Source organism: Mastacembelus armatus, chromosome 16 (genome assembly GCF_900324485.2).
Source record: "Mastacembelus armatus chromosome 16, fMasArm1.2, whole genome shotgun sequence".
Classification (NCBI taxonomy): Eukaryota; Metazoa; Chordata; class Actinopteri; order Synbranchiformes; family Mastacembelidae; genus Mastacembelus; species Mastacembelus armatus.
Genome location: NC_046648.1, coordinates 6,913,184 through 6,940,163, shown reverse-complemented (window position 1 = coordinate 6,940,163; position 26,980 = coordinate 6,913,184). Strand labels below are relative to the sequence as shown.

The 26,980-nt window shown below is 40.5% G+C and overlaps 1 protein-coding gene across 18 annotated transcripts in view; it reads left to right on the top strand.

Moving 5' to 3' along the window:
- plecb (plectin b) overlaps positions 1 to 26,980 on the top strand; it is a 104,847-nt gene that overhangs the window by 37,578 nt on the left and 40,289 nt on the right. For 7 of the 18 annotated variants that reach the window (XM_026293101.1, XM_026293100.1, XM_026293096.1 and 4 more), the window contains exons 1-2: positions 10,988 to 11,123; positions 11,270 to 14,815. The exons of 8 other annotated variants lie outside the window; for them this stretch is intronic. In XM_026293101.1, the coding sequence (XP_026148886.1) occupies positions 11,305 to 14,815 (3,511 nt within the window). In that variant the 5' untranslated portion in view covers positions 10,988 to 11,123; positions 11,270 to 11,304. Of the gene's footprint in view, positions 1 to 10,987; positions 14,816 to 19,232; positions 19,386 to 26,980 lie in introns of those variants that run through there. 3 more of the 18 variants (XM_026293104.1, XM_026293094.2, XM_026293116.1) reach the window with 3 other exon arrangements.

The window sequence follows — 26,980 nt, the reverse complement described above, 5'->3', positions numbered from 1 at the left end:
GGTCATGGACACATGGTTTTTTTACTGGGTTAATATCCATTGACAGACTGTCTGTTCAGGAAATGTGACAACAGTGGATTTTTGCAAGGAGGAGTGTGACAGCTGTTTCAGGACCCTGACTGTCACATCCTGTTGTTCTGTGTTTTAGATTTGTCTGTTCACATGCTTAAAACATAAAATGGCAACTGTTGTCAACACACGTCAGTTAGATTGACACAAAGTAGCTATGTATTTTGCTTTGCTTCACTATATATACTCTAGCACTCTGTATGTTATGCATTGATGATTGTTTTATATATAAAAACTCCAGATAAATGTAGAAACAAACAAAATAGCATTACATTCCACCATTGTCATTCTCAGCCTGTATTTGTAGCTTCTGTCTAATTAATTGACAGCCATAAAAGAGATTCAGTCAGTCACTCTCTAAATTTGTCAAAATAAGTTATTTTGCAAGAAAGTTCAAGTTGAGCTATTTGTCAAGTTAATACCATCCCTGAGCAGGTTCTTGGTGATTTGCCAACCTGCTTTTGTCCTCTCTGTCCAGTAGATGGGGATATTAACCCGGGAACTGGAGTTTCCCTGATGATGTTTTTACTCCTCTGTGGAACAGGGTTATAAGATCAACAGCTTCTTTTTTCTTGTGAGGAATAAACTCACCTGAATGTTGGAACATGATAATGTCATTCAGCTCTCTATCAGAAAGAAGATGTTCCAACATGTACATTTACCTCCACATGCTGTTTCAAAGGCCGTTTTCATTCTTGCAGTGTTCTGCTAATGCAACACACGTGAGACACCCAGTTACTCTTTGTTTCTTTGTTTAGCTTTGCAGGATAAAGTTTAATGATGGCTAAGTCTGTATTACATTTACCCATCACTACAGTCAACCCACTGGTCTGATTATTATAATATTTCTGTTTGTCTTTCTTTTTTAGGTGAGTGCTCCCTCCTTGTCTTCTGTGGTTCCCTTGTTGTTGGAGGATGGTCTGGAACATCTGAAGCTCTAAACCAATAAGTACTCTGATTAAATAAATCCAACAGTGCCATCATGGGAGCACAATTACACACAGGAAATACACAGATTTATTTAGAATAGCTGATGGGAATTTTTTTTTTTTTTTTGTCTGTCTTAATGTGCTTTGCTCCTCAGATTTTTTTCCCTTTTGCATGAATTAAAGAGTTTTGTCTTTGGGGGTTTGTAGAACATGGGTGGACATTAATTTTCATAACTTTGCTGACTACCTCAGTAAATGTTTAAGCTTGAAAACAAATAGACCTCATTGTTTATATTAGTCTTAATGACAGGGCTTCATTAGTTATTCAGTGATGGATATTCTGTGTTACATACAGTACATGTGCTCTCACAGGTTTTATGCTGAACTGAAACTCACAGTTCTTGAGAATCTGAAAGTTCTTTTCCTTTGAAGCACATCTGGAATGTCTTTCACCATTATGATAAACCCATCTAGGGTCTGTAACACCTGGGTGTAACCCAGCACTTACAACAGAGCAAACACTCTGTTTTTTGTCAGTGAAGTAGCTCTTTAAGGTGTGCCATGGAAACATGAGCTGTAGCTGGGCTGTTTAGTAAAAATCCACTGCCTGCCTTAGTTTATAACATTGTTCACAGTCACTGAATTGTTTCGTTTTTAGCCAGTGCTAATATCTGCTGCATAGTAAATGTACAGAAAATGCTTGAGAAAAGCATACAATGTTTCTGAAATTATTATGTGGGTGTGTGATTGAAGGCTGGGGTCGGGACAAACAATGACTGTTCAGTTCAAATGAACTTTACTCATGAAGCAAAAATGCGAAGAACGTTGGTGTGTGTGTGGTCGATGATTGTCACTGCAGTAGCAAACCTGTGCCTTCATGCATCAGACCTTCTCACTGCTGATGTTTAGATAAGTGAAAACATTATAATAGTACAGATATGTCACTGCCATTGCTTTAACAGGGGCTCCGGTTGCATACTGGTATATGATTCATCACCTGAGGGTGAGTCATTTGGCAGAGACTGGTCACACCTCACATAAGGTGCTCTGGCAGCTTTACAAAGCAGGGTTGTCCATTATTAAAAGTCATTCTGTTGGTGTGCATTTCTTTTCAAAGGACCCGCCGCTATCTGATACTCTATTGTATGTTATTCCCCTGCAGTAAATTTCAAGGAAACAGCCTTTGAGGGCAAGCTTCAAGTTTTAGCACAAGAGGTGTGCCATTAATGCAGCTGGACTGCAAGCAACTGATCTATTAGCAGTACATTAATTAATGGATTCATTACAGTAAACACTTTAAAAGCTGATAGTGTGTTTTTGCTGCTGGCTGTACCATGAGAGGAGGCTGCAGATACAAGAAGCAGTTCTCAGAGTTGACAGAGGTGTAACCTGATAGGGTGTTGGCTGTAGTTACTCAGCTTTTTTGTCCCCACCAGGTCCACATGCCCTCATGGACAAGCTGTTAACATATGTTTTCTGTGTCTGTTACGCCTCTGTTGGATTATTTTGTGTTTGTTTTGGTGCCAGCGCTCATGTGCATTAAATGAAACCAGAGTATTATAATCAATGGTGGAGCAGCTCCTGTTCCCTGGTTTTTATTACACTTTGGGAAGGGAAGCCCATTGTTTGGACTGTTATTCTCTTTTTAAACTCTGCAGTTTTAGTTGTAGGTATCACAGAGAAAAACAGGATGTGCAGCCAATCCAGCCATGCTGATAAGAACAAAGAGAAAAGTGAAATGCCATCTCCTGCAGCAGTGAGGATACTTGAATAGTGGGTAGGGTGGTGTCATGGTCAATGAAAAGGTATATAAAATCAGACAAATTGGAGGAGCTGATTAGTATAAGTTTATAACATGTTAAGGCAAGGGGAAAAGCACTGGTGAGGCTTATTGTAGGTGTGTATTAATGGTTTCAGTGTATTGTACTTTGATTGTGTCACCTGATATTTTATTAGACCCGCAGCAGTGTACATCTGGGTGTGGTGTATTATTTTCCAGAATTCATGTCTTGGATTCCTTCCAGGCTCACAGACAGTACTGTGTGGAAAAAAACCTAATGGTTACCCTATGGGTAAATTCAACTGAATAAAAAAGAATAATGCAAAGTAGTATGTAAAAGTAAGGACTCATTTATTTCACTCCACAGTTCCAGTATAAAGTTGTTTTTTTGACATGGATACCAAGCTGTGTTGCTTTTTTACCCCCGCACACTGATAGAACATTTTATAGTGTTTTTTTCTACCCCAGTAAATATACCGTGTTGCTGACACTGTAATTGTAGACCAGAGCATTCCTGGAGTTTTTTTAAAGTTGCAGGATCTGACAACTTGTATAGGTAATATGTTGTTTCTGCAGATGGATTGCTGGTCACATGACTTTTTTTCTCTCCAGAGCCTCTGTTGAGCCTGTCTGGATTTGATTGACTTCATGTCGGTTATGCTGCTGGGGTGGTGCTGTGTCCTCGCCTTTCAGCACTGGAATGACAAGATTTCAGGAAGTGAACTTAAATATTGTTTATTGTTTATTGTTTATTGCAGATAAAAGGCATCTCAGACTCTGTCTTGATGCTCCTGGAGAAAACGGTACCTTTCACAGCTTTGATCAAAAGAGCAGCACTCTGAGTTTAGAACGTCACATTGTCCCTTACTGCCATAGCTGCTGCGATTCATTCCTACATGCTGGAGTTACAAGAGCCCTCTTGTGGGTGGGTCAGCTCAGTGAAAGCCAGTTTATAAAAGTTACAGCACTCATAATGATGGTGAGTCACCGCTGTCTGTAACTAGACTCTAAAGCTGTGGGAGAATAGGCCTTTTCTTTCCCCAGCCACAAACACACTAAGGAGGTTTACTGCAGATCTTTCTTTTGTAAAAGGAGGAGCTCATGCAGTCACTTTTTTTTTTCTCTCCACTCTGAGGAAAAAAAGAATGCAACTGATTCATTCGGTCCAGATGGAGGGGCGAGGAAGTGGGGATAATAAATCACCATCCTGTCTGTGCATGTGTGCATATGGGTGTTTGTGAGGAGGCACCTGTATTGTGTTTGTGTAGATTTTGTTAGAGGCTGACTGTCAGGAGGGGAATCTAAAAATAAAGCTCAGCCTCTTCAGGTTACAATGCAAATCCGCACATAGTGGCAGCCAGGCAGGAAGGCCAGAGTCCGGATCCTGTGTCCAGTTGTGTTGTTTGAGAGCTGGTTGCCCATAGCAACAGTAAGCCCATATTCGCCAGGACCTCAGCCATGGGCGACACATTGTATTTGCCTATTCTGTGGGTTGCATTGCTACAGCAACCAGAGGCCCGCATGGCCACACCCATGTGAGCTTTGCAGATGCTGACTCATGGCATAAATATTCATAAATATTTTTTTTTTTTTTTGTCTTTAATTTAAAAAGTGTGACTTTGTTTCACTGGGACACTGTTTCGTTTCTCGCCCTCACTTGGATGTTTGTTCCTTTTTTTTTTTCATACAGACACATTTTAAGGGAGGAGCTAATAAGCTTGCCCACTGAAACAGGCTGGCACCGCCACACCTGGCACTCTGCAACCATTTTGTACTGTTCTCACCAACCAGACTGCAGCTCCATTTTGTAAGGTTCACCTTCCATTTAAGCACTATTGATAGTTACTGCATATGTTGGCAAGTTTGCCTTCAAAAAAATACAAGTCTGTATGTACACTTTGCTTTTTTTAAGTGTAAGTTTGGCAGAAGCTGTATGATACCGTCTCAGATGAGGGTGGAGTCGGGGAAGAGGAAAACGGTATCTTCCAGCTTCTGATAGACTAAACACACCTGATGCAGGTAAGGGTATGGCAGGGACTGTGCCTCTAGAGGGAGTTGCCCACCCCTATTTTATGTCAGGGAATTGGTGTAGTTTTGATACAACCATTAAAACTGAATGAAACTAAAGTTCAGTGCCTCACATGTTAAAGTGAACACTGTGCCACGTCTGTTCATTTCAGTGTTGGCTTTCTGTCTGTCTTACGCTTCAGGTTCAACTGGCCCTCACTGGAATTAATCCAGAACTGATAACAGCCCAACACTGTTGGCTGTTACCTTTGAGAACACATTTATTGATATATGGTTACACCTGTTGGTGTTTGCACATTGGAAAGGTCATTTGCATCAGAGCTGCATGGTTGCAGTGTTTCCCTTTTTGTTTGCTAAACTCTGACTCCAGTTCTAAGATTAACTCAGTGCTTTTTTATCAGCTTACAAAAGGCTTAATTGCTCCCCATAAACCAAGGAATAAGTATGCAGGAGACAAAGCCACACTTGTTTTGGGGTGTATTTTGGATGCCTTGATAGTGCCTTTTGCAGACTAACTCTTAGTTCTGTGTTTTCTGTCTTTATCTAGTTTCTTGCCTTCCCTTTTTTCCTGTGTAGACACTACTTCATCCCTGTGGCTGTAATTTGCGACGTTTCTCAAACAAAGCATTCAGTGTGCTTTGCTCTGCTGCTGGAATAAAACGTGGGCACTCTCAGATGTATGGGACATGGGGCAGGGTATCCGGGGAAGCAGAGAGGATGTGTCCAGCCTGGCAAGGCCCTCAGATTTATAGTGTAGATGTTCCTCTGCATTTATGGGCCCGAGATGAAAAGCTTCCCTTGTTCTTTTCTCACAACCACCCTCCCTTCCCTCAGTGTACCCCTCCAATCCCATTCCTGCTCTCTTTTAGTCCCATCTTGCATGCCGTGTTGATCGGCTTGATGAGCAGTGGGTCTCACAAGGGTGAAAAGAAGGAGTAGTAGTGTGGTTTTGACTGGAAGCAGAAAAAAGGTGCTGTGTTTTGTTGGCAGCTCTGAGGCCTTTAATATGTCATATCAAAGCAGCATAGACAGTGGAGATCCCCTTGGAGATCGGTTCTGGCTCAGTCCAAGAAAAGGTAAGTGGTTATATTTATTGGCAAACAAGGCAATGTGTAAATAGTTGTTGGCACTGGTTTGATAAATGTATATTTCATGAAGAGGTATGACAATTTTTAAACAGCAAGTCAAATTTTGGCATCTGGAGAGTTAAACAGGGAGTTTAGGATGCAGTGGATCTGTGTTGTGCAATAACTCTTAAATCTTTCTACCTCTTAAATGGTGCAATCCACCTCTTGCACACTGTTTCTGAATTCTGGCTGCCATTGAGCTGAGTTGGCAACACAGCTCTCACAAGAGAAAGAGCAAGACAATTGAGGGCTGGTTCAAATTTTCTCTTTTAGAAGTCACTGCTGGAACTTGTTTAAAGCACAAAGCAGTTTTTGTAGCCATTGACTGTTTGCAGAATTTACCACCAGAAGTTGATTTCTGTTACTTTTGTATCAGAATGGCAAGAACATGTACTCCTTTGTGTACAGTATGCTGCAGGAGTAAATCGCACCTCTTTCCTAAATAGTCCTGGATTATAGTTATAGTGATGGAGTGATGAATACTTTGGCATCCTCTGCATCAAGTGTTATGCACATTATTCACAAGCAGTGGTCTTAGTAATATTAAACATGGTATATCTGCTTCTGCTTTCAGCCCCATTTACCCACTCACTGGTGGGCTCCTGTTGAAGTCACAGAGGCTGTAGGGGGCGTTGGACTCATAAACACTACACCCTCTGCAACACATGACAGGCCTCTTGTCAGAGTGAGAGTAAGGAAGAATAAAAGGGACTTTTTTGGGTGCTTTTGCATATTTTTGGTTGTTAAGGAGGGTGAAGGGAGGCATTGCCTGTGACTTCATTTCTTTCCACTCTGGAAAAGGAGAGGTCAGAGTGATCTGTGACTCGTGGAGTTGAGAACACAAGCAAAGCCTGTCATTTTTACCTCAAGCTCACATCAGTTTGTAGATTTTCCATATGCCTTTATGCATAATTGGTGAGACAAAAGCCAAGTCAGATTTTTTTTTTTTTTTTTTTTTTTTTTTTTTTGCTGTGCACAGTTTTCACAAAAGTACCTTATTTTATCTGAAAAATTACATTTGTTTCTTTTACACAACATTCAACAAACCCCATTTTAGAAAACAAAGCTTCTCTTATGCAACTAACAATATTTATGAGGCAAGAAACACTTTATGTTGGCGAAGCAACGGTTCCCATGCTGTGTTAATTAATTTCAGAGGACTGCTTTGTCTATTGTCCTTGCCCTGCAGTTCTAAACAAAGAAAGAAAGAAATCCATCCTTCTACTGTAATTTGCCCCTTGTTTTTACCACATCTGTAAAGAAACAGTATATTATTTGTTTTTGCAGCAGTGTGAGAAATGCAGACACCTCAAACACCTTCTGTACTCACTAGCTCCTAACACAGTGCTTCTTTGTGTATAGCCACACTTCCATGGGTTTGCGTTTGGTGGCACTTCTAGCCATTCTATGTGTGGTCACTGTGCACTGAAGTTAAAATAGTCATAGTTCATATCCCAAATCACAAACTATATATGATGACACTATGTTTAAACTTTGAATTTGGATAAGAAACTAATACACAGACATAAATATATTCGGATCAGTAGGTGCCATGCTCTGAAGATATTTGCAGAAGTTTTTTCCAATTCTTGTTCACATTTTTCAAGTTGGACCTAAAGTGGTAAACCATCTTACCATCCAACAGATTATTAAATGTTTAACAAATGTACTTTTCACATTTAGTTCAAGTATGATAAGCATGCTTTTTGCTGCCTGAGATAAAGGGGCCTGCGGTCTCTAGACTAAAAGTTGCACATTTGTAACAGCAATAAAAATGTGTGAATTTTTTTTTATAAACCTCTTTCCATCTATGGATGCACCTTTCCACTAATTTACTATAACGAGTTGCTTAAGATTTTAAAAAAGTAAGAATTCAGTAATCAGTTAAAATAGAATCAACACTTATAATTACTGGGCTGACAACCCAGGCCTGCATATATAGCTGCATAAGTTTAAAGTTAGCAGATTCCTGGGTCAGAGGTGTTTGTGCTCTAGCATTTGTCAGTTCTGTCGAGGGCACAGCTGTCTCTGACTGAGGGGTCACTCTTCTAACTATACCCAACCAGAAGACAAGCTACTCAAATACAAATAGGCTTATAAAAAGGGAGCTCTTGTGCATTGCCGAGCGATTCATCATGACTACTAAAGTGTGAGTCAGGATATGGGGAAGAATAAAGGCCATTTAGGTGTAAGACATTTATTTGTTACAGGTTTTACTTCAGTGACTGTAACATAAGACTATACATAAGAGGGTAAGAAAGGGCCCTGCTGGCATTTGCCTTCCCTGACAGTAGCTTGAGTGGCTTGGATCTGATATCGGAGTGGAGGGCACGTGTGCAAGACCAATAGACCCCTGAGCTACAGGCCTTTACAGTGGGCCAGTCGCCAGCCAACATCATTTGGTGGTGACAAGTCTATTCTGGGTCTTTAGGTCTGCAACTTCGAAGCATAAGTGGAGTCCAAACCAGGAAACTATCCACTCTTCCACAAAGTCATATTACTCCTTTATCTGCTTCAGTCAATCATATCATGCTTCCATTTGTGGCTGGCTGCTGCAATGTCTATGTATGGTCTCAATAAAATTAGCTGGCATTAGTTCTATAGTAAGCCTGCATCCTTCCAAGGGTTTATTTTTGATCAAGTTACTACCACCACCTAAAACCTGCACACAACTATTGTAACCACCATGTCGAAGTGACAAAAATAGAAGCACAACATTTTCATACCCAGGACTTGTCGGGCCTGGTGATGTAGTATTTCTCCTGGAGGTAGAATATTTAATATTTGGAGTGGCCAAAAGGGTCATGCTGGGAAGTGAGGACTTTTTGCATAAACCTTGCAATAATTTGCCATGCACGGTAAAGCAAATTATCCCGAAGAGATAGCTCTAGGTTTTGGTTTTAGCACATAGTTGACTGACATATTATTTAAGCAGATTTTGCATGACCACATAACTGTCAACTAGACCTTTAACAGTGCAGCACAAAAATATTAAGTGAGCTAAGTTATAAAATCAATCTGAACCTTACACTTAATCCCAAACTTAACACACACACACATACACGCGCGCGTACCAGCTTATACCTGCAACCACCGTCATAAGCACCAACAAGTGTTTGCTTCAGGCAAACTGTGGCATGTTGATGATAAAACACTCATTTCATAATACAGAGGAATGCCTTTCTTCTACAGCAACCTAGACATGTAAATTCTTTTATTCCTTTGCTGAAATCTTCTCCCAGCCTTCAGGCTGAGTCATTACATTTACTTGCAGCACTAAAGATAGCTTAACATCATATTTTAGACCATTTCTGCTATAGGTGGAGTGTATAGGCTAATCACACGGCATTATCTCCTATCCTGTCCTAAAGTAAATGTCTTTATGACAATTCATTTAAAATTGTCCTTATTTTAATATGTCTGTGATTGTAAGCACAGATCATATTTAAGAATTATTTTACCCTCAGATCTTTTTTGATTTGCTCAATTGTTGATGAAAGCACAGCAACGTGCTAACAGTTTGTTTTAGAGCTCACTGTCTTTGAAAAGTGGGCTCTGATAAATGGCAGTGTTGTCCAGCTGTTCAGGCCAACAGATTTATGGCCTGTTACTCCTCTGTAGGCCTGAAAGCGGATATGCGGCTTACTCAGAACTGGCTCACTTGATTTGACTGTTGCCATGGCAAATACAATGACAACAGTTTTCTGCCAGTAGTTGGATGTGTAATAGTGTGTGTGGTTTCAAAAAGTGGGGGGAAACGCATAATTTCATTGCTTTCCATTCACCACTGCTATACTGTAATTATGTAACTAGATAATTATGTTCCAGCACAGCACCGTCTGCTTACTCTGCTCTTCAGTATGTTCTCATTTTTACAATAAAATGAGTGAGCATGTACCGTGCTCATGTGCTCTGTCCAACAATGGCCAGTTTTCCTTTCAGTTTGGCTTTCACTGAGCACTGGCTAAGAGAGGACACTCTCTGACACAGAGAGATGAACGGTAGACAGATGTAGAGAAGGGAGAAGTGATCTAGGGATAGAACGCTGATATCATGTTCCTCAGAGTGCTGGAAAGGTTAGCTATAATGCACAGTTCTTTATATAGTTGCACAAGACAGAATCTTGGGTCCAAGCTAAATCAAGGCATGAAGCCCTAATATTAGCTGCAACACAACTGGGGTATTTTACAGCAGGTTGCATCACTTTATTAAGCTGCAATGGAACACACTGCTTAGACTGTGTACTTCCCTGTAACTTGGTGCCTCGGATACCTTTTAAACAAACACTGATATTGATTGAATGGAACATAATGTTATACCTGTTAGGAGTAATAATAATGGGTGAATGAATTATTCCTGTTATTTCTAAATTGGCATGAGTCATATCAAACTACCAGTGTTTGTTTAATGATTGTCATGACAAATTTGTGACAATTTTTCATATCCTGTTTATAAAAATATTGTAAAATGTCTCTATTAACATAGAGTAGTATACATTAAAGATGAATCATGTATTTATTCGTTGAATTTCAAAAAGATGTTCAGTTAGACTGGATCAGAGAAATGTGTAAAACCGGACACAGTACTTGCTAATCCACATGGATGCCCAGGGAGTTTCTCCAGAGCAGGAATGATGTATGAAAACTGGTCCACTCTCATTCTTATACCTGATCTCTGCTTGTAACAGTTCATTCATTGGTATGTGACACAGGACAAAGGGTGTATGCATGCTAGTTGTGTGTGTGTGTTCAAAGGTGTGTGCACTTTCAAGTTTGAGTGGGTGTCTCGAAATCAGAGATAGAGGACGTGCACTGCTTTATTGATTTGACTTTGCTCTTTCTTATGAAAATTCTTTCATACACTTTTTTTTTTTCCTTTTTACTTCCTGCTCTACTATTTACTTCAGTGAGAATTTTTTTCCGTGCCTGTTTTTTCCTAAGAAATAAAGAGACAAGGTAGGAGGAGCCGGGCTGAGTGTGTCTCACTCTCTCTCTCGCTCTCTCGCTCTCTCACACACGCTGCCTCTCGTCCATTCTGTCATTGCCATCTCGGCGGTACAGAGACTGTTCCTTCCCGGCCACGCTGAATGTAGGGGGGGAATTCTGACTTTGTTTAAGCCAGATTTCGCAGAGGAATATTCATTTTTCTTCAAGATAGATAAAGGATCAGCAAGAACAAGACAAAAAGAAAGTAAGAAAAAATTCACAAGGATTTGTTCTTTCATTTTTTTCTAATTGTACTGAGAAGAATGTGACAGTGGGTTTTGCCACTGGATTGTTTCACACAACAAGGCGTGAAAAAATTAAATTTTCCTTTTTTGATGTTTTGCATTTTAGTTTTACTTTGAGAGGATATTCTGACATAAAGCACAATGGTTGCTGGAATGCTGATGTCCTTGCGGGACCTGAGGTCCATTTATGAGGTTCTGTTTCGAGATGGTGTCATGGTGGCCAAGAAGGATAAGAGGCCTCAGATAAAACACCCTGAGGTACAGGGTGTGAGTAACCTACAAGTAATCCGTGCCATGGGGTCTCTTAAATCCAGGGGCTTTGTCAAGGAGACATTTGCCTGGAGACATTTCTATTGGTACTTGACCAATGAGGGCATTGTTTACCTGCGTGAGTACCTCCACCTGCCCCCTGAGATTGTTCCTGCCTCCTTGCAAAGGGTGAAGAAACCAGCTGCCACTCTAGCCATTGCCCATCATGCTACACGGGTCCAATCAGTAGAAGGTCCTACATCTTATGTTCCCAAGCCAGGACGCAGGGGTGAAGCGGAGAGCCAAGAGACACTGGCTGAACGTCAAGGCTACCGCCATAAGATGATGGGTGCAGGAGAAAGGAACAGCTACTCTGATAGGACACCCAAGTTCAGGGGTCGTCCACTGGCTGCAGAGCCATTCAGGCCAAAAGCATCATGGGAAGTGGAGGACCATTCTCAGGCGGTCTTTGGGAAAGGGACCAGCTCTAGAAGTGAAGCAGCAGTGATGGAGGAGAGCAGGGTGAAAAGATTCTCCCGTCAGCAGCCAGATGTGGACAGAGAGAGGCCAGTAACATCACAAGAGAGAAGAGTGTTTGAGGTCCAAAAGGAGAAGGTACCAAGTTCTGTCCCTTTTCTGAAGGCAGCTTTGAAACAGGATGTGTCACACACCACATCATTGAATGTTGCTGCCGTTGCTGAGGCTGCAGGTGCTACAACATCAAAGATTCCAGCTGAACCCAAACCAAATAAAGAGAAGCCTAAAATCACTGATGAAAAACCTTCCACAAAGTTTAATGAAATGGTCTCAAGCAAATCAGCTGTCACAACACTTCCTGACACAGAGATAAAAGAAGAAAAGATGAAAAAGATAATTGATGGTCCAGTTCGGTATGCAGAGGTAAATGATACAGCTGAAACTGCAACTAATGAAGTACAATCTCAAGCACTTCATATGATGGCTGCTACTCAGAAAACCACCACTCTTGTTACTGACACTGCCACAGCAACCCCTGTCAATAGAGATGTCACAGAAGAGAAGAGAAGTTTGGATCTATTTAAATCTGGAGAGGTGAAGACTGTGGATGAAACTGCAACTGATAGAGAGAAGCCTGAGATAGCTGCTTCAAAGACATCTGCTCAGGAATCCAAACATCTTGCTCGCGCTGACACCGTCACCACAAAATCTGTTGCTAAAGATGTCAAGAAAGAGCAGAGTAAGAAAACAAATGTAACTGAGGAATCAGTTAAACCAGCAGAAGTGAAGACCTCAATTCCAGTTGAATCTAAAATAGATCATGAGAAGGGCAAGAAAGCTGCCAAACTAACTGTCACTAAGGGCATTATCAAACCCAAACCTGACAGCATCACAAGCAAACCAGTGGGGTCTGCTAATATAGCAGAGGAAATCTGCCAAGTAAAAGTGGCTCCGGAGCCCATTAAAGCTACAACCTCAGTGACTATCTCAGAAAAGCCTAAAACTGATGAAGTTCTCCAGAGAACTTCTACAGTGACTGAATCTGCAATACTTGAAGTTAAAACTGCCATTACTAAAGTCAGCCACACGGCACCTGTGGCCAATGCTGAAGTTGCACAACCAGTTATGAGGGAAACTAGAATAACAGAACTGATTACAACACAGGAGCAAAAAGAAGTAAATACAATTGCTGTTGAAAAAATGGCACAAGAGACCCCAAAAAATTCAACACAGGGTCCCACATTAGTCCAAAAAGGGTCCTCTTCACCTCAGATCATTCAAAATGTCACCACAGAGTTGGTTAAAGAAACCAAACAAGTGATTGAAGGAAGCTCTAAATCAAAAAGAAAAAAAAAGAAAATAGCAGGTGAGATATCCAAGACTATGAGTCCTGAGGAGCCTGCAGACATAAAGATAGAAGAGGACAAAACATCCAAAGCCAAGTTCCTCAAGGAGGTGACAGAAGACACCCTCAAACCCAAACCAGTGATGATCTCTGAGCATTCAACTGTGTCTACCAGCATAAAAACTGAGAGGATGTCACTTGCTGAGGCCACAAAAGATATTGCTAGAGAGCAAATAAAACAAGTCCCTAACCAAACTGATGCAGAGCCAAACGAGGAAGTCCTTGAGCAAACAAAGAATATTTCTGCAGAAGTATTACCACCATTAAGTCAGATTTTTGCAGCACCTTCAGAAGTCCTTCCTGACAGTGCACAAGAAAAGGTAAAGGTTGAGGAAAGCAATGTCAGCAAGATCACAGAGGGACCATTGCATCCCAAGGGCGAATTGAATGCTATGTTGCCCCACATGGAGCCAGTGAAATCTGAGACAGCAGTCACCAAAGTGGAAACAGTGAAGGTGAAGAAAATAACTCAAGTTGAAATGATACAAGAAAGTACTGAACGTAAAGACAAAAGCTCTGTATCACTGTCAGACTCTCAGAAATCCCCAATTGACACTAAATCCCCCATAAGCTCAGAGGAATCTTCAAAGGGTAAGAAGAAAGGAAAAGGAAAAAAACAGTCTAAGACGCCAGAATCAGAGATTATAAACACAAAGCCTGTTCTTTTGCCAGGAGCAGAAGCATTGCCCTTCACTGGTCTTACAGCATTGCCTGAGGGCGCAGTTAAAGACAGGCCTGTCATAGCCTCTGAACTGGCAGAAATGAGTGTTTCTCTAAAGATGAGTCCTGAAAGAATGTGCAGTAAGGAAACCAGGCAGCCAGCAGCTGTGCTCTGTGAGGCCCCAGCAGACAAAGGGGAGGTGGAGCCTGTGCTGCTCTTTGCAGAAAAAATCAAGCGGGAGGTTCCGAAACCAAAAACATCCTCGACTGTGAGGGAAGCACCCGCAGCCGGAGAATTAGCGTCAGAAGCAGTAACGGCAGAGGCAGCTGTAGCTGAGGCGCAGGCCAGCCCCCTAGTCAAGCAAGAGGAGCCTCCCAGAGTTGCACAACATTTGGCCAGTCAGGCAGCAGAGCGCAGCACAGAGGAAAGGCTCTCTGTTTCTGAGGCCTTAAAGCAGGAGGAAGAGAAGAAGAGGGACTTGAAGGAGGACACACCCTCTGCCACTGCCACACCCGCAACTTCCCAGCCTGACCAACCTCATCTGGGGGACACCTGTGAGTCCATAAACCCTGACACAGACGAGGCAGCAATGAAGAGGAAAATTGTAGTAGTAGAAGAGATAGTTGAGGTGAAGCAGCTTATTAGTCCTCAGGCAGCTGGGGCGCAGTCACCTCCTCCACCTGTGCAAGATGAGGCCAAAGGAGAGGAACTGGACCTGGATGTTCTGGAACAGCTCGCCATGGAGCGGGCACTTATGGCAGGGGGAGCAGGGGTCATGGTGCAAGGAGCCTCACCTGAAGCAAGCTGGGACCACTCACTGGAGGAGCCAGAGGAGAAGAAGTGGCCTAACTTCATTGAAGGTTAGCTTGAATGTTTTCCAAAGAACCTACTTCCTGCTTTGTCCAACTCACTCTGTGCATGTGATGTAATTGGTCTTGCATCTAGGTTCCCACCTTTATTTGAAGTGTGGGAGGTCTTAGGTAGGGTATGGCAGCTGTATTGTTGACCTTCATCATTGTCATGTATACTTACAGTACACTAAGGAGCAATTGTTTGCCTCTGACTTCTTTTCCAAAGTATTATTTGGGGCAATGTGATTATAGTTTATGGCTAAACGTTAGATTTTATTGAGCCCAGCCTGTACTTTCTGATGTGGACTAGAGTCTTTCTTTGGAAATAGTTTCAGTAAGGTGGGGAGAAGAGCCCATTGAGATGTGGCTGTGATTTAATTATGTGCATTAAAATAGATGAGATACAGTGTCAGTAACGCTGTCATAACTGACCCTGTGGTATGTTTGTGAAATACCACAGGTGTATTTGAACGTGTATTCCATTTCTTCGCATAATCACTGGTAAATTATACTTAAAAACTAAACTGTATTCAAAACTTCACTGCAAGTGCTCTACCAAATGTTATTTCCCTCTCTGTTTATGTGCATCATTGGCAAATATTGTTGTGTTAAATCAAAATCACACCTTTTTGGAGTGGAGACTCCCAGTTCTGTTTGGTAACAAATTGAGCTCTGCACATTTTTCTTTGAAAACAGTAATCTCTGGAGCCATTTTTGAAAGTTTGCCAAATAAGATAATGCAAACCTGCAGTCATTCAAACAAGGTGGGGCTGTTTGCTGAGATTCAGCCTCGCCTGTTCCCTGTAGAGATAGTTGTGCTGGAGTTAAAGCCAGACTGAGTGAGTGAGGGAGGTGTGGTGCTTGTGGGAGCATTTCTCCTCTTTGCTCCAATAATACTGTGTTCTTGGCACTGGTTTGTGTTCTGTGGTTGTTTTCCTGGTTCTCCTTTTCAGCCTGTCTTTTATGTGTGATAAGCAAACTACTTGCATGCCATACACACCAATGGTAGGTGTAGGACATAGGCGGTTATGCAGACAGCTCTACTGTATGCTGTCCTACTTTGCTGAATCTTGAAAATAAGTTCCAGAAAGTCCAAAAAAAGGTAATAGTATGGTTTGGTCTGCTGAAGTGAAACTGACATTGCTCATATTAAATCTTGATGCTGAAACATATTCATGTGATTTTGGATGATGTTTAATATTTCACAACTTTCATAAGTGTTGTTTTGACTGTCATGTGCGTTTTTGTAATCCTAAAGGTTTATTGCAAGGACTTCACATGGGCGTTGTCTGCTGTGGGTGTGAGCAACGGACAAAGAGTCAGGAAGTTGGAATAGCTTGCTCACAGCTCTCAGATGTGTTTGGTTTCACATGTGACATTTACTCTGGAATCAATTAGCAGCTTAGTTCCTTTTCTCAGTCTGTGGTGCTCATTGGGAAAATAAGTCCCTTTATAAGTGAGATAAACTCAATATGCAATTGAAGTTATCAGATATGGACACAGCAATGCCAGTTTATCAGATGACCACTGTTTGCTGACCCACTGCTGACATCTGCTGTCCATTAACCACACTTTTCTCTATGATACATGCTTCATCTGCAGGCAAGGGTAACACATTTTTCATATCATATCATATAGTGAATAACCATTAATATCTTTCTGGTTACCATGATTTGCATTAAATATTGCAGTGTTGTCAAAGCAGTTTCCTTCTGTTTTTACCTGCGATATAATGAATAGTATTAGGGCTGTGGTTTACAGGCATGTAAGCATGACAGTTTTTAGTGCCGTGTGAGTGTGGTATTCTTGGTATGTCAGTTACCCCATGGCAGTTAGGTACATCTACATTTGTTTTTTTCTGTTGAATTGTATCAGCGTTGTAGAAACCAGGGACAATGAAGGAGCAAAGTATTTGAAAAACTAACTTATGCCACAAAAATGTTGCTTTGGAAATGAGGGCTTCTTTAGTTGGTTTTCTATTTCAAGGGAACACTCTGACATTGTGTGTGGCACATTTGATTTTCAGTTGAATGGGGGGTGCTACGCAGCGAGGACTGTTGTATGAATTGGACATGATTGAGAGGCTATTTAAACTCTGCCCACACATGGCACCAGGAGCAATTAGACTAAATCACATCCCAGACATGCCACTGAGGTCCTCTGGATTTTCATCTCTGCATTTTTGTCTGATTGGTTAAATGAACAGCTACAGTATGCTGAAGCACTGTGCCTTTCATTATGGTGGCACATCATTTTGATGTTATGAGTCACCCACACCGTTCTCATATTTTAGGGCCTGGATTATGAGCTTGACCTTTTCAAGTAGAAAAAGAAAGGAATCAGGCACATAATAAATATTCAAAAGTCAAGCTGTCTGAAAACGGACTGTGTTCTGAGATGGCAGTTTAAGTAGAGCAGTAATGTTTGTTTTGCTCAAAACAAAGTAAATGACCTTAGCTACCATGCCCTATCTTTTACAGCTGACTCCACTTGTGAAACCTCTTGTAATATTTTTACAGACTCCACATGAGTGCAAAAACATATTGGCCTACATTTCATAATGTAAGACACAAGCACACTGAGCAAACATTTTGACAATGAAGAGATGTTGATACAAGATTCTGTGTCAGTGCTGAATATACAGTCACAGTGAAACTGTAGTTTGTAGCCATCACTTTTAAAAGATCAGTTTCTGTGAAATTCTTGATGGACAGGATGAAATGAATAATATATGTAGTGTATTACACAATGTAATGAGCAACTAAAACTAAACCCTCTCCCAGGAGCCCATTGTGTGTGATCTTTAAACAGGAGTTTTAGCTGCCAATTTGAACTGCTGTGCTGGCGAGCACAGGCCGTTTGATATCAAATTTAATTGCAGTCTGTTGCAGAATAAGAAATCTCTTCAGTGATATAACAGCTAACTCACTGTAGTTCCAAACCATGTAACCAGAGAGATCAGTCACATTGGGGGGTTTGACAAAGATGGTTATAACATTAGTCATTTCTCAGAGTGCACATTGACCCTTATTAGTGTATCTAACACTTATACACTAGCACTTCAGTTTTTTCAATGTTCTGTAGGGTGTTTTTAGTCTTATTTTAAGGTTCACCCAAGTTTTGACCCTCACTTTACTGTATTTTCTCAAGAGACACATCGCCACCTGTTTAGTTGATTGTTAAATAGGGGAGAGCAATGTTTACAATACTTACAAAACAGACATTCTGCACTCTAGGCATAGATTGAAACAAGCAGTCCCTCTGGACACAAGCTTAGAATACCTTCAGGGTATGTTCCACCATGGATAATATGTGCGTGACCTGGTAGGTTCAGGAGTTCGTGAAGGCACATAAGGATGTTCATGAGGGAATTCTCTGTGACCCTTTGCAAATCCTCTTTATGGTTTCTAAGTATAGATGCCGTCATTGCACAAATTGCATCCATCTATAGTGTCTATGTAGTAGAAGACAATCCCAGCTCAACACTGGGTAAAATTGCTTTTAGCATTACAGAGAAATGGAACCAGTTGTCAACACTACAATTGACAAAGCCATATGCATAAATTACACCCTACTATTTTTAGAGAATACTGTGCATTGGTGTGGTCCAAAAGTAATGACGGATGAACACAGAACTTTTGCTATGATGTCAATGTGTCCATCACTAAAGTGGAGTTTGGTGACTTTCAGAGTTTTGTCTTAATTAATTTGTCTTAATAATTAATAATAATAATAAGAAGAAGAAGAAGAAGAATATTTGGGCAGTGTTAGTCCTCATCATTTACTGACTTTGTTGCTGTTTCTGTCCACTTTATGTTTCTGTTGGTGTTTTCCCATGATGCCAATAAACAGACAGACCAGTTTAACTCAAATCTTTTATAGCTTAAGTGTGACATTGTGCAACAGTCTTATTATAACAACAAACAGAAATTCCTAGCTCACCAGCAATTAGAAACATAAAAGTATTATCATCTTTGAGTGAGCCATACTTATAACCATGAGTCTACTTTTGTATATTATGTCTAAATGATGACTAGCATATGCTAATGTACCCCAGAGATCTGTTTTCAGGCAGAGAGCTGTGACTTAATATCACAGAATAAACCTGCTGCCACCACCAACATCAAAAAGAGTGATGGAGGAAAAGGGGGAGGGAGGTCTGCTTGTGGGTGGTGTCTCTAGGGGTTAAGTGTAGCCAAGTGTCTCGCCAAAGTTCTTCCATCAGTATCTAACTGTGACACAGTGTGATCATCTGGCTGTGGTGGATATTTATAACATCCAGCTCTAGCCCTCTCCCCCCTGGCCACACACCCATCTCAGCCCTCTGAGCCCCCTTGCCCCTGCCCCCTTCTCCAGGCTTGTCGTGTCATCCCTCCTCCCCTGGCCATGGGAGAGCAAGCTGACGGATCCAAGCAGCAGGCACAGCCTGTCAAATTCTAACACCAGAGAGAAACAAGGCAGTTCAGAGCAAACAAACAGGGGCTTCTCCTATCTTCTCCTTCCCCTCTGTCCAGTTGTCTTTCTTCACCCTCGTCCTCCTCTTCTCCTCTGTACGTCTCTTAGATGAAGATCATACCTGGTAGGTTCACAGAGTGGGGTTGCTGTGGCGTGTCTGTCCGTGTCTGTGATTGTCTGTCTGGCTGCGGACTCTCAGTGTGTTTTTGGCAAATGCACCGTGTGAAGTTGGCGCACATACTCACACGAACACAACAGAGTCACGCACATTCACATTTAACAAACAGCAGCCTTCAGCTACTTCAGCACAGATTATATTCCATATTTAAACCTGTCCACAATGTGGCTGACTTGAATTATGAGCAAGGTTGGCTGCCCTTCCTTTGTTTGATGCTATGTGGAAAGAAGTGGGTGAGGATTGTGGGGGCAGTGTCACCCCTGTCCTTGCCACCTCCAGGGGGTTCTTTCATTTTTGTCTAATATCTGATGGACAACAATCAAGGCTGAACTATAAAGTGTATTTTATACAGAACCTGTGGGTTTTAAGTGTGTGTCAGCAGGAGCCATATTTATCTGTTTGGGCTATTTCAGATTGCTGTAAAACTATGACCCTCTGCTGTGTTCCAGTACAGTCCTAGTGCATTTGTTATTGTTGTTGTGGCAAAGATAAATTTAGGGCTTTTAGAAGGGTGCTGTAATTCCAAAATCCTTTCACAATGGTTTTGTTTGGTGTGTTTCTATTCTCCAGAAATTACTGACCATGGAATATGAAGATCACAAAGCCATCCTCAGAGATAATATGAAAGTAGTTGTTGTAGAAAGATGACATGAGTCACAAAGGTGAAAAGTAGGAAAACAAAATATAGTTATTTTTCATCTTTCTAATTTTCAGCTGCAACAAACATAGAATAATACCCAAACAGTAATAACAGCTTAAGTGGGATTTGTAAATAAAAAAATCACGTATAACATTGTGTCTTAAAATAGATGTTTTGTCATTTGTTTTTTTAATATGTAGAAGTTACTGTGCAAAGTACATTGGGAGAGTGGAGTCTAGTTTGGTTAAAGAGGTCTGAAAACAGTTGCTCGGTGTAGAGGAATAAACCAAAGAGAGACTTCAAACATTTGCTTCAGAATCAGAATCTTATTTTTAAAAAATGAATAGATGTCCATGCTGCCACACCCATGTCGTCACACTCCCTTTCCCCCCTCTTAGTGAAGGCCCACCTGTCACCATAGCCAAGGCTCATCCCTTTATCCCCTCTGCCTTAACCCTATGTCCCAAAAACAAATGCCTGCAGGCCTGACAGGACCCACTGTCCCCACCCTGGTGGTTTTAGGCCACTTACTCTCCCTGATAATAATTTGGGGCTTGAGAAAACAGAGGCAAGGTAGGTGAGCTACAGCATGCAGGATATTAAAACAAAGTGGTTTTCAAATGTTAAATAAGCAGTGTGAGAAACAGTCCTAAAGCGTTTACTTTTGTTTTATCTCTTCCTGTCTTTATCTGAATGGTGTTTAACCTGATGCAGGTTAGGTGCACAGAATCATTTTCACACATTCATTTGGTAGAACCTGTTCTGGTATTGATCTAATGTTGGAGCCACAGCTAACCACACAGGTTCATGTGTGGTATGTTTATCCTCTGCATTAGTCCTGCAGCAGTCCATACTCCACCTAACTTAAATAATTATCTTTTGTTTCATTGAAGAATGGTGGATGAGGGCCGTTACAACAGTGCCTTCAAAAGGTCCCTCCCAAACCTGTCTGGTCATGTTTGGTTATGGATCAGCAGGCTGTGTGTGTGTGCATGTGTGCGTGTGTGTGTGTGTGCGTGCGTGTGCGCGCGCGTGCGTGCGTGCGTGCGTGCGTGCGTTGGGTGTGTGATGTGTGATGTGTAATCTTGCTTAAGGGTGTCTAAGTGTGTCCTCAGTAAGATGAAGCGCTTTATCTTAGCACTGGTTTAATACCTGCTAAACTGGGTGCATTGCCCAGCCTCAAACCTGCTACCAGCCTTTGAACCACCAGACAGCCCCACAAAAAACATGAATCCATGGGCGGGTTCACACTTTATCTTGGATGCACGCTAGAAAAACATTACATTTGCATGTACTGAACTTGCAGCAGATTGTGCCCTCCATTACTGCAGACAATGAACTGTGGAGCTGAGGAAAGGAGTTTTATTCACAAGCTATAGAGGCACGGACCATAGAGTGTAATCTAATCTGAGATGGATATGATCAAAAGGGACTTAAGTATGAGCAAACTGGGCTAAGACATATAACATCATGATAACAACATTTTGTTTTTGGTTTATTAATAGACATTTGGCAATAACCTGATCAGAACTGGCCAATATAGAAAAATAATACTTTGTAAAGGCACAGTAAACAAATGCTTAATATGTAATGCCTCAACATTTATTTGCTGTTTTTCTGACCCTGACATTTAGTCTGTGATGTTCAATTTGATAATCTTTTAATATTTTATTTACTGAGGAGTTCGATGCAGCTGCTATCTCCGCTGGTCTGTGCTCCTCAGTCCAAACCTGACATGGGGCTTTTGGGTTTTAACTGTCCCCCTTTTCACTGGCATCAATTCTGCATGATGACAGCTCTGTCCTCTATCCACTCAAAAGGTCCTTGGCTTGAGCTCTTACTTATTACAGCAGTTAGACCAGATATCACACTATTCGGATTTCGTTGACTTCTGAGCACTGTTCCTTCAGACTCACATTCGGTATGGTGTGCTGTGTGTGTAGAGGTGGGAACATGGATGTTAACAGTTTCTTCTGACCATGTTGGAATGTGGTCAGCTGAAAGATCAGACTGTACATACTCCATGTCACACACAAGGCGCCTTGGTTGTCCTTCTGTCATTGACAGATTTGATCTTTCGTATGTGACCTAGCTCGATATATACTGTGGTAGACACAAATTTGAAACTCACCCTTCAGTTGAAGCACATGCATCGAAACATTAATTTCGAGTGATGGTTTTTCCTCAGGCTGTTAATAATTGTCAGATTGCTTTGCATATTTGGTTGGTAGCTTTCACAGCCAGTATTCCCAGGTGTAACAGGTTGAACAGGTGACTGTTTTAGCTGAACAATGCTCACACTCCATCTGTCTTACACATGAGATGAGAATGAATCAAGTAATTTCTTAGAATGCTGGTACAGAATAATGTCCTGTTTCACATGCCAGGACCACAAGTGTCATGTAATTACCAAACAAATACTCCTTCAGAGATGAATGTAGAAGCTCACAGAGCTGTGTGGGCTGTTGAGGCTGAATTCTGGCTGTGGCTTTGGCCTGGTGTGTGGAAAAGCCAGCATTCTTCCTGGAAACAGCAAGGACTCCCACTCTGGAGGAACACAGCTTTTACTTACTGTATACCAGTGTATGTGTGTGTGTGTGTGTGTGTGTGTGTGTGGGTATTTTTCCATGCGTGTATATAAAGCAGCTCAGATGGCTGCTGCTGGTGAACCACTAGGCATGAGTCATAATGTAAACAGTGAACTCATGCCTGAGTGGCTTATAAACCCAAAGGGGCTTTGGATGCAGTCCTCATGTCCTGCGGGAGTAGTGAACAAACCCAAATGAGAGACAAAGGTCCACATGGAGCACATGTTGGCTGTTCTTTTAGAGCTGCATTTATTCATGAGCAGCACTGGGACTCTGGAAACACATCCGGTCCAGAATTTATTTATTCTCTCCACTAGAGATTTTTCAGTTCACCTTGGTTGGTATATATTAGCCATTTACCTAAAGATGATAATAGATTTTGTAAAGCTGTCACTTTATGACTGTGACCTTAGTATAGGGATACATGTACTACAGAAAATATCTGATCATACTTAAATAAACAAAATATGATTTAACTTACATGTTACATTTAACTTACAAGACAATATAAATTTGTGAACAGTCAAAGGTTTTGGGTACAATTGCATTAGTAAAACTATCCCTTTACTATCCATGGTTGTACAGTACCAAACCTTTATTAGCATTAAATGTGGGGTTTATGGCTATGATTTTGCATCAGTGTCAGACATTCCTGTCTGCTGTAGTTTCTTAAAAACAAATGTCTCGTCCATGGATATGGCATAAAAATCTAATTCCAGGCTTTAATAAACATGGACTAACACGTTATCAATCCACTGTTGGATTTAAATGTTTTAAATGCTTTCGTTTTCATTTCCATATCAGTCTATGCCCACATAAAAGCTGCTGTGGGTGCAGGGAAGATTAGAAATGTCCCTGGTATCATTCTTTTTATAATTCTGCACATATTGTGTACTAAGTTATACACTTAAATGCTCACAGCTATGAAGATCTGTTTTTCTCAAATTTAAAGTTGAAATGTTGATCTAAACTGCAGCTCTGTATAACAATGTTGCAAAGATATGCAGAAAAGAGCTGATGCCAGTACAATTTAGTTCCCATTAACAACTTATCAGCACCAAATTTGTTTTTCTTGGTGTCAAGGATTGTGGTGTTTGCTTGTAATAAGACTCTGAGCACGTCAACTACTGTATAAATGAGTGATTGTGGTCAGTGAAATATGTGAGGAGGATAGAGAGCTTCCTGCATGGTCCTGGGTCAAAAGTCAGCGTCCTTTAATGCAGCACATTTAGGTTGCTTTCCCTTTTTAATGTGGCCCTGGAACAGGTGTGCCCTGTTGTAAAAGGTCACATCTTAAAGTTGAGTGGTGACAGGAGGAGTGTGTGTCAGCCAAAGTATGCTGTTTCCTCTGACCAGATGTAAACTCATACAGGCAGGGTTTATTTATTGTGCTTTAATATTATTCAGGCATTGCAATTCTTCTGCCAGTGTGTATCCGATGAGTATGTCTTCCATTCACTTGGTTTCAAAGAGCCCTGAGGAGATCAAAAACTATTAATGATAATTATAGAGCCATAAGTGACGTGTCTGTGTTGCTTTAGGGCTGTATTAAAACTGCAAAGGAACATGAGAACAGTGACACACACCTTCACACCCTGAGGCTTTAAAACACCTGCCCTTTTCAGTGTGTGTACAAAAGCTGCCTCTGGACAAATGTCACATACTGATAAATAGATGAAATTAGAGCAGTGCAGGGTTTATTTCATTTGAGTCGAGTGTTAGATGATCTAAAAATATCGAAAAAACTGTCCATGGGTAACTGGAATGTTGCTGTTTAATCCTCAACCTGGCTGAAAAGGTGTGACCACTGAAAGTAGTTTAATAGAAATAGAAATAGGCAATGTTTCATTTTATATGGATGGACTAGTATGGGACATAATACTTCTAATGTAAACATGACAGTACAATCAACATGAGCTAAGGTAATATGACAATTATGTTGAATTACCTGTCTGTCATCTTTCATTTTGTCCATATGTGAGGGAGGCAGGGCAAACTATCCACCTTTCATCTGTTGGAAAGTTGTTCCTGTTTTTAAGTCGCCTCACACCAGCGGGCACAGGGTGTCTGAAACACAGAGGCTTCCAGGCATCCTGTTGTTTCCATTTGATCATTTTGGCAGCACTATGGAACTTTGAGCCAGGGACTTATCTGCATGAGATGAGCTCATATGACGAGAGAATCAGAAATCTGTACAGCAAGATGTGCTGTGCAGGTGAGTGGAGAGACTTTACACAAGGGCTCGGTGGGGAGGAGTTATTAGAGTTTAGTGATTGTTCTCAGTATAGTGAAACCACATGATTGTTCCTGCTAGAGTGTCTTAAGAGAGGCTGAAAAAACGTTACCTGTTTTAGACATTTTTATGTTATATACCATATATATACTATGTAGAATGTTTTTTTTATTATTCCTTAAGGAAAAACCTAATATTCCACATTATTAATGTCCAGATTTGCTTCATTCAGTAAATCCACATTTAATTCAAATATATAATAATATATAAATTGTTTTGAAAACCTGTACTCTAGAAGATTTGTTCAATTATGTTGTTATTTTTATATAATTTATTGAACAACTCCTCTAAATAATTTTAATAATAGAGGATGAGACCTATTACATATTTTTTACTTTTTATATTTTGGCCACAGTTCAGTGGTTTAAAGGAAAAGTATTGTATTAATTTCAATGAGAAACCCCAATAGATATGTAGTGGTTGTCACAGTCTCCTTTGCAACATAATCTAATCTTTATAAGATGTTTAAAAGCAACATGCCTGCACTGATATTGTCAGGTCTTATCTAAGAAACGTTATGACTGGGAATAAGATGATATGTGGAACACATCTACTGCCTTAATAAGTCTAATCAAGGATAATCATGGTAATCTAAACGTTAGTTTATATATTTTTTTAATATTTTTATACAATATTTATTTCTCACTAAATTTATCACTTATGTACTTTAGTTTTAATCTGAAATACTATCAATAGAAGAGTTCTGTGAAATATTGTTTGGCTGCTATGTCAAATGATGTTTTATATCTGTAATGATGTCTGTAACTAGAAAACAAAATGCATATGATATGTTAATAGGCATGGTTGTGCTGTGCTGCCATCCTGTGGTCAAAAGGTTTCTCTGCTTTGCTTCTGCTTAGAATAAGAGCAGAGTTTCATTTTCCTTATGCCGTCAGTTGGTACGAGTCTTCCATATGTTCATCTAAAAATACTGCTATGAGTAAGAGTCAGTCACAGCTACTCCTGAGGCACATGGCTCTGTATGTTTATGGATGTTGTCATAGAAACACAGCTCAAGTTCCCCTTTTTTCATATTTATGAGTATTTGGAAACTATTAAGGGTGAGACTGCACAGTTAGTCACCATTTGTCATAGCAATGGATTATAGATCACAAGGAAAGTGAGGAACCTACAGTACGGATCTATTTTGCTTCCAGTTTTTCAATAGGACAAGAAGTGGAGTAGCTGGTAGATGAATAACAGTGAACTAACAGCATAGCAATAAACAGTAAAGGGAAAAAAAATCTGGAATGTTTTTATTGAGAATGTATAAATTCACTGTGGAGTGAAAGAAACATAAAGGAAAATGTTGATCTTTATATAACTTGATCCAGTATTTTCAAATGTATAGAATGAAAAATGCAATTTTTAGCATGATAATCTAAAATGTGTTGATCTAGACCCAAAAGACCACAAATACAGCTATAAATTGTTGCATCTCACTTATTATTTAGGCTTCATGAGATATATATATATATATATATATATATATATATCTATATCTTCTTTCGTTATTCTCACCTGCAGAGGGAGACACATGCCTGTTGTATTTGAATTTATTAAATTAGACATTAGCGACAGACACCATCCCATATGTGGGGCTTTCCACTAAGGCTTCAGGAGATATTTTAAAACTCAGCTGCCGTGGCTAATCCAGACACTTTTTTTTTTTACCTATTGAATATCAAACATATTCGAAGATTATATTAGTGTCCCATTCACTAATTTTGTACAGAAAGAGCTACAAATATACAGCAGCAAATTCTTATTAATTAAACACATTTAGCCAGTTTAACAGAGATACTTATTACATTTATAGAATAATATTGTCTCAGGGATCAGATTGGCCTTGTTTGACTAAAAACAGTGTAGCTTTTATTTGATTTTATTGTGGAATCATTTATACACATCACATCTAAAAAATACCACGTTCTGTCATTTAGGATATTTAGTACCATAGCTTGACTAATGCTGCTTCTGCCAAGGATTTCACTCCATGGCATGTCACTGGCTTTGCTCA